Source organism: Solenopsis invicta, chromosome 7, assembly GCF_016802725.1.
Source record: "Solenopsis invicta isolate M01_SB chromosome 7, UNIL_Sinv_3.0, whole genome shotgun sequence".
In the NCBI taxonomy this organism is placed as follows: domain Eukaryota; kingdom Metazoa; phylum Arthropoda; class Insecta; order Hymenoptera; family Formicidae; genus Solenopsis; species Solenopsis invicta.
The window spans coordinates 12,526,675-12,535,493 of NC_052670.1; the positions used below are offsets into that span (position 1 = coordinate 12,526,675).

The window sequence follows — 8,819 nt, forward strand, 5'->3', positions numbered from 1 at the left end:
AATACCGGCGTGGATGCAAATAGACGATTTCTAAAATTTCCAATTTCGTTCTCGATTACTTGGGGTATATTAAACGGAGTCCCATGGCGTGACGGCTAATGAAACTTTCGAACGACTTGAGCCAGGGCGTTCACCAGCGGCGTCTCGGTACACCTGACAGGTATCCGGAGTGCCTGACGGGCATTCGTGTCTCTCGACACGTGACGGACGCTGCGGCAAGTTGTTGTGTTGGACGCGTCTTATAATTTTTTACAGCCGAATTAAAAATTCCAAGCAAAATAAAAGGTTAAGAAAAAGAAAAGGGCCAAGGAACGAGCAATTCTGACATAAAGAGAAAAAATTATATTTTTTAAAGAAGATTAATAACAATTACAAGTTTCGAATTCGCAGGGTCTTCCTTAGCTAAATGATGTTGAACGAAATATACAAAACATAACGTGAATTTAAAAAAGGAGTCAGAAAATACCACTGACGATAGCAATCGAATTATAAACGGCTACTTCAAACATTCCGGCTCATAAGTTATATTTATATACGTATACCGAAATAAGTTATTAACTTGATTACACTTTTCACTTAAAATTTTTTTAATTCAACTATTTATGTATTTGATTAAAATATTTGAATTTCGGTTTAAACATTTATATATTTAATTTAAATACATAAATGCTTGAACTGAAGAAATTCAATCAAATTGAAAAATTTAGTTAAGTTAATAATCTTTTTTCAATGTATACACATACACACACACATTTTAAACAATTGGTCCTCATATTTAATAATTGATACTTTCTCTCCGATTAATACCATTTCTTTTTATCACAAAATTGGACACAGAAAAACCGAAATAACGCTTCTTAGATTTTCATCTCGTACTACGACGATACATATTCGCACTAAGGAATCCTGTTACACTGTTTTAATAATGTATCTCTAAATCAAAAGCAGATATTCATGATTATTTACAAGCGTCTGTTCTTATACCCGTTTGTAATAGTTCGATGTATTCTCTTGTCTATTTTTCCGTTGATTTATGACTCTCTTTCGATTAGCGTTGTCAAAGTATGTCACTTATTAATTTTTTCTTTTCTAACGCTCCCTTTTTTCAATTCATGTTACGTTTGTATATTTTGTTCAATTTTATTTGACTGAGAAAAACCCTGTGAGATTCGAAACGTTACAATTGTCACTAATCTTTTTTAAAAAAATATAATTTTTTTCTTTTATTGCCTTATGTCAGAATTGCTTGTTTCTTGGCCTTCTTAACTTTTTAGTTTGCTTCGTATACACGAGTTTGACACGTTATTTTAATTTTACGTAAAAATTTTAATTTGTCGGCCAATGCAAAGGCTCTTACAACTTTCATAAAATTTCTATTTCAACGGAAATACGTCGTGTTTCATGTAATCATAATGTTTGATGTCAAACGAGTAACCATGTCGAAGCATTCAAAAATTATCCACGATACAATACACCTTGGGCCGAAATGTTCGTATACATTCAAAAACGGCTTAATCTTTTTTCGAACGGGCAGCAGATTGAGTGTAAGAGTAAATTTTTATATCGCAAAACGGTTCTTTTTTTTGCGATATACGTGTAATAGAGATAATCGAATAAATACACACGGAATTGAGTTCGCGCTTATACTGTTGATAAATGGAATAAAATCACGAGAACTTCGGATACATTCACCGACGCGCTTTTGTTCGCGAAACGTTTGCGAATTTAATCGTCACACATTTTTTTTGCAGCGCAGAGCACGAGTAACGGATTGTAAAATGAAAGAGCCACTCTCTCTCGTACTTCCTGTCGCGCGCGTTTCGGCGTATATTATCTGTGAAAAATTCATGTGCGACGAACGAGCGTAATCGATTAACGAGATGTTTGTACATACGTGTATGTACATCAAAGTTCGTTGATCAATGAGAATCGATAATCATCTGTCACGTAATCAATAGCGTCCCTAGTAATCAACCGCGTGAATATTATAAATACTCTTGAATAAACGCCTCCGGAAATGTGGTGTTGAAACGTGATCCAACGTGAATACCACAACGAGCGAAATAAAGTCGAATTAAAAACGTAAAGTGGATTGGACTCATCGTTTCTCATCTAGGCAATGAAGCTACCTCTGTGTTTAACAGATTCGCGGGAGTATATGTACGCAGCATGTTCCGAAGCGCCTGTGTGTAAATTGCTCTTCGAACTTTACTTTGAAACACGTAACACGTTAGAGAAAAAAATTGGGACTTTTAGGTAATTTCGAGAGTACCGACTTCAAATTAAAAACTCAAATGCTGATAGACGAAAAAAATATCAAATAGATTCGCGATTGATTAATGAGTGACTCGCTTTCATAAATAGAGCAGAATCATCTTTTAGCTAAACTTTTTAGAACAATTTTTATATATATATCATTAGATACCATAAGGTATTCATCTATGGAACGAATGTCCAATTATTTGTTTTGTAATATAATTTACTTATCGAAATGCGTTAAAAATGGTCATAGATAGAACTCGGTCACGAGTTTATCCACGAATAACACAGATGATAAGAGAACAATACTGCCAGACTGAAATTGGATGTATTAGTATCGTTTCTGAAAGTATACGTCCGATTTATCGTGTACAATTCGCAATTCGATAGAGACAAAAAATAAAGACGAGGCGTGAAAAGAGCGAGACGTTTCTCAGCGCGACTTTTGTGTACCAAAGGTATTTTCTATTGCGTCGTCTTTACTGTTATTATTAAGATTATTAACTTTATGGTGTAACGATACCAAATTAAGATCGGCGTATGATAAACGGGATACGACGTTGTCCACATCGCAGCGCGTTTATCTGCACTCACTCATAGGATACTTATAGAATCTACTGATTAAGGATAAGACGATAATGTACGGTACATTACGGTGGAATTTCGAATTAATTCTTAAAGAATTAAACGATAAACTCTTGCAACTTAATGAATTTCTCAGTATATGTCTGCAATCATGTATTATAGAAAAGAAAATGATTCGATTCAATAAAAACTTACGAAAATAATCGTGTGCGTATTATTTACCTATGATTTCTTGCTTTCGTCAACAATATACCTAGAGTAAGCTTCCCTTTTCTTTCGTCCACGAGAAAAAAAAAAAAGATAAATCATTCGACACAGATCGCACGGCAAACAAAATTGGATATGAATGTATACGAAAAAAAAGCAAGATTATAGATACTACTTTACAACGCTGTGATGAAAAGTATAATTGCACTTTATTATAAATCATTTCAAGGTCCCCTTAATCATTGCTGCATTGTTTGGTTTCCTAATTCTAAAACGAACGCATTTATGCATTTTATTTGTCAGACTAGCGTATCGTCGTAAAAATTTGGAAAGTTCATATATGAAAATCTAATTGTTTATATTAACTTTAATCATCCTGAGCTTTTATATTAGCAATCCTTCCTTCACAAAATTGCCCTAAACTTAAGCAATATAGTAATAACATGCTCATATGGATATATTCTTATTTATACATATATGTATATATATATATATCTCTCTTCTATATATATATTTTTTTGTTAATATAGAGAACCTTACTTTATACGTATAACAGGCTCTTAATTTGAAGCTGCAAAGAGACTTGAAAACATCTAATCCATTTTTATAATACAAACGTGCATTACTTTCACATAATGCGCGTATTATTCAAACTGTTATAAAATCGCAATTCTTATTATCTATTCAGCAAAACCAGTAGCAGCGCTTATACAGCTCTTTTTTACAGCTCAATGATAGTGAACATCAGTTTTTCAAAGTCGCTTTGCAGCTATTAATACAATACTTTATTTCTAAAGCATATATCTAGTAAATTTAGATAACAAAAAATATATAGTATTTTACAGACTATTACATTAATCTTAAATAAATTGTTATCTGCATACAAGATGCATGCATGTAGGTTTGTCCATGGCAACGCTAAAGTTAGATCACTCTTCCCGAAGCACAGATAAACATTTCTTGAGCAATTCCGCGTGCGACTGCGAACACAACGTACATATAGTCTTGATATGTTACGAAATTTGACATAAAAAAGAAAATTAATTTTTATAAATAACATTAAACTCACTTTAGCATGTTTTATTTCCAGCTCTGTTAGCTCAATGAGATTCTTCTTAAATGCAGCTACTCGCCTAGTTTTGAAATCCATTAATTCTACAAAAAATCATTACAAACATTAGTAACAATGTGTTAAATGGTTAAAAACAATTAATATCATTCTGTAATTTATGTATCATGTACTCGTAATACAGAAAATGTTATTAATTTTCTTTATTTTCTTAAATTTTTTTATTACATGATATAAGTATATTTTCAAACAAATGACATTAGAAATGTACCTATTTTTACTTACCTTCTTTTCCTTTATCTGACATCTGCTCAAATTTCTCACATGCTTCAGTCTGCGCTTGTTCGGCCTTGATTGATAAAAATATAAATTTAAAATATTAAAATGTTAAATATATATATTTTTATCAAAAACTTTCGATGCAATAATGTAAAGAAATGTAATATTTACATATTCATCAACAAAACTTATCACATTTCCAAAACGTTACTAGATCACAAATTATCTAAATTATCTAAATTATCAAGGCAATATTTAATACTGCATGCAACCGTCATTCATGCATAATACTTCTGATAAACTTCCGTGCTGCAGCAACTAACTTGTGCCGATCTCCTTGTTTAAAAAACGTAATTGTCTCCATAAACATAGCTTACTAATTAATTATGCAAATATATCTGTGTATATAAAAAAAAAAAACAGAAATCTCGTAAAAATATTTTTTTCCGGTAGACAAATGTTTTAAATATTTTGTTACACAAATTCATAAAATTCATAATAATTTTAAACATCAAATTATAAAATATTTTCCTTCGTTTATTTATTCATATAATAAATCTTGATTTCAATGTAAATTTATTTTGACAATCTATTCATTGAATGTGAAAAGGCAATAAAATCTAATACTTTTCAAGCACTACAACGGAAAATATATGTAGGACACAAACATGACACACCTCAGCAACCTCCAGTGCCTTGAAAAGCAAGAAAAATTAAGTTCTGATTAGATACTACTCATGACTATAAATCATTTAATAATTGCTCAGTTTCAGTTTAGCCATGAGATTTATTGTAAATAAATATTCATTGTATCTAGTTCCTCCGTCCTACAAGTCTGTATGCTATTTCATTATAATGAAATAGTTGTTAATATTATATAAATTTACGAATTATGGAAAAATGTGTACTTACTGCATGAACATCTTTGTTTTTGGCACGAGCTTTTTCAAGAGCACGATTCGCAGACTCATACTCATGTAAAGCTTTCAATCTCCTGAAAAGAAGTCTCTTAGCTGCAGCTGTATCTCTCATATAATAACGAAGAGTATCTGATAATTTTAAATCCTCATCTGACGCTACCCGTCCTTCAACTTTCTGTAAAAAAGAAGTGTTTCTTTGTAATAAATTTAATTAGGTTAAAATAAAATGTTTGAGAAAACCTTCTGCAAATTGTTCTTACTCGTAACTTCTCGAAGGTTTCGGCGATTTTGGTTAAAAATCTTTCAAGTTTTCCAGTATCTGTTGTTGCTAATTGTAAAAGATTGGTGGAAATTTTTATATATGAATCCGCTACGTCTTTATGTTTAGCTGTTTGACGATCGGCTAATCTCGTTGCCTCTTTTAAATTATGATGGTAAGTTTGAAGGAATGTCATTTCTTGATCAAAGAAGTCGTTCACATCTTTTACTGTAGCCGACAGGTAATATTCGTCGGTAGTTTTGGAGAACGACTTCACCAATCCACCAAACATTTCCATTTTATTCTTCCCTGCAAAAATAAACGAAACATACGTTCTATAACTATCTTAATTTCTATATATTGTAATATTGTGGTGATTATGGCATAAGAATTGCACATATGCTTTTTGTGCCAAAAATCTGGGTCTATCTGGGAACATATCACTCATTTATTAAAACAATGACATAATTTAAAAAAAGTTTTCTAAAAAAAAAGAAAATTGAGTTTGTATGTTCTAAATCATTAAAATATTATTTTTAAATGTGATTTTGGCGTAATATTTCATTGTAGTGGAATAGAAGGATCATTAGCTTTTCATTCAATATATTAAATTCTCATTTACAAAATACACCCTTAAAAACAATCCTTCTTGATTTGTGACATATTTGATGCAAAATTTTCTTTTTTTGTTTCTCTTTTTAATTTTAAAAGCTCAATTACGTAATTTTTTTAATTGCACTCAAAAGATCAATTCTTTTCTTGTACATCATTTTTTAGTTATGTCATTGTTTTAGCAAATAAGCGACATTAGATTTTTAATTGATTACCACCTCTTGAAAGGCAATAGCAAACCATCAAGAATATCTTTGCTAAGATAGTCATAGAGCATGCACGAATGTATCAAGTACCATAATCTTCAGTCATAGATCAACTTGAAAGAAAAAGTAATATTGTGCAGAATGCAAAAATGTTACCTCGCACACACAGATCTTGATCGTATTCTAAAAACACTCTCAGATTATGATCATTCCGAAAAACTGGATGATGTGCCAGCCTGGTCAAGAACATTTCGTGCATAGCAACAGTTTTTTTGAATGTGGCTAGGTACTCTCTGTAAAATCACAAAAATAATATAATAAAATTAGATTCCATTAGATCCTAGTCAAGATAAAGTTACATATACAAAAAATACTCACGCTTCTAGTTCTTGTTTCATTTTATTAAATTCTTCGCGTGTCATGTTTCCTTCACCTTCACCAAGTTTTTGTAACTTTTCGCGAGATGCATCAAAGTCTGGCCTTGGTGGACACGGTGGAATCTGTTATAACAGTATCAATATTTATATTTGAAATAAAATGTGAGTTAACAGTTTGAGTGTCAAGAAACACAATTGTTTTTCATATAAAAAAACTTTTTTAATTAAAAAATATTATCAAATGCAATGACAATAACTCTAATTCACTTTAAAAAAATTGCTGTCAAATGCTTTCTTCTTATTCTTTTAAGATTATTCAATATTACTTAACATTTCAGTGAAATAGTTTGGATTTAATAAAATCTTGATAAATGAAATAAAAACAAAGTGCATGAATAATGGATTTACTACCAAAATATGCTTGGCACTTTCCCGCAATTGTGTCTGGCACTCAAACGGCAAAATATCCGCCAGAACAATGCTGTCATAACAAAAATTCCACACATACGATGTAACCAGCATACTCTTCATTTTCCTCGAAACGATCATGGAGCCAGACAAACTCCTCGTGCTGCCTCACAACCAGATTGTCCGGCTTTTGAAATTCAGGTAAGGTGGTTTTCGTATGTACAGTAAATTTGACCTTGTCTTTCTCACTAAGAGCGTCCGAGATGTCCACCTGCAAGGACTTATCCGAGAGATCTATGGTGTCAGCGTGAATTGTCTAAAAGAACCATGGCAGTTCCATCAATAGAGATACGGTGACGTTAAGCTGTCATCGGGATATGACAAGAAAAAGGGGGAGACGTACAGGACAATAGCGATAATGAGCGTTATCAAGCAAGAGACAGAAAAAGAGAACATTCCAAGAAATATGATAGAGACGACAAATGATATAAATACCTTTTTGGGAGGCACGCTATTTAAAATGTCGTTGGTGTCACATATTCCGTCCTGCAACATTTTTCGCATATTATTAGAGAGCACGTTCGAAGAGAGAGAGAAGACTTTGCGGATAATTCGCGCTGATCGAACGCGATCAGACGAGCGGACCGCCGGTCACCGATTGATAACTGGTTCCACCTACCATCATGGCGTCGACTGGCGTCGTTCCCTTGACACACAGTGGTTAAGCAACTCGATTAACAGAATTGTCTCGCCAAATAATGTATGTACAACTGTAGCGCGGCGAGCAAACCGACTATCTCAAATCTCGAGTATCTCGACTGGTCTTCGATACGGTGGATGGTGGGTCGAAGGGCGAACAACACTCGCCCCGCTCGCCCGTGATGTTAACGAGATCGTCGAAACGAGCGCCTCTCGTAGACGTGGAAGTGAATTAAATCAATGTGACGTCTCTTCCGCTAAATTTGAATGAACTTTGTTCTGATAAATTTTATGAATTTATACTGAATAATTTTACAGCAACGAGAAAAATACTTTAACCTATTACAATTAGGTGAGACCTCATTACACAAGTTACTAATTGGGTAATTTAATGTAAAAATTTTTGATTGGTTATCCCAAAAGAATTAAATTGCACTGTGAATGGTCTTGTGATCAATTGCAACGTGGTAAAACAAGACTTCTTTTCAATTTTACGTGATTTAGGGTGCGCTCACATTGGATGCGGAATGACGGAATTGCGGAACTGCGGAACGTTTGTGATTGATAGCGGTTTTATTCCGTCAATTCCGCTGTTTTCTTTTTTCATTTTCAGCGAAATAACTTTTGCGCATGTATTCGTCTTTCACGTGTTATTACGAAGAAAAACAAAAGACTTAATTAATTAATTTATTAATTTTACTAATTCATCAAATAATTGTCATTACGATATCGATTTTATGCTATCTCCTGATGCTAAAAACCGTAGTGTTATGTATAGTCAAGTTTCAGGCGAAATAAGATCACGAATTACTTGCTTTTTGGTAATAACAGGTCCAACTAATTTTAGTAATTCATTAAATAATTAAGGTGGCAATCTAAAATAATCAATATATTTTTCTTCGCAAGATTTGCACTTGCTCCTTATAATAATCTTCTTTC

At 32.6% G+C, this 8,819-nt stretch overlaps 1 protein-coding gene across 4 annotated transcripts; it reads right to left on the bottom strand.

Annotated features, from left to right (window-relative positions):
- Positions 1–3,243: 3,243 nt before the first annotated feature.
- Positions 3,244–8,101, bottom strand: LOC105202415 (sorting nexin-6). 4 transcript variants are annotated; one of them, XM_026134130.2, is made up of 11 exons: positions 7,861–8,101; positions 7,677–7,727; positions 7,282–7,497; positions 6,775–6,896; positions 6,553–6,689; positions 5,580–5,887; positions 5,312–5,494; positions 5,077–5,094; positions 4,406–4,469; positions 4,121–4,206; positions 3,244–4,031 (listed from the first exon to the last, which is right to left on the bottom strand). In XM_026134130.2, exons 1-11 carry the CDS (start codon positions 7,864–7,866, stop codon positions 3,981–3,983), a joined length of 1,242 nt encoding a protein of 413 aa, XP_025989915.1. In that variant the 5' UTR covers positions 7,867–8,101; the 3' UTR covers positions 3,244–3,980. The 4 variants fall into 4 exon arrangements, with proteins under 4 accessions (XP_025989915.1, XP_011169224.1, XP_025989914.1 ...); XM_011170922.3 differs by lacking the exon at positions 5,077–5,094; XM_026134129.2 differs by lacking the exon at positions 7,861–8,101 and having other exon boundaries at positions 7,677–7,847.
- Between the last annotated feature and the right edge of the window lie 718 nt (positions 8,102–8,819).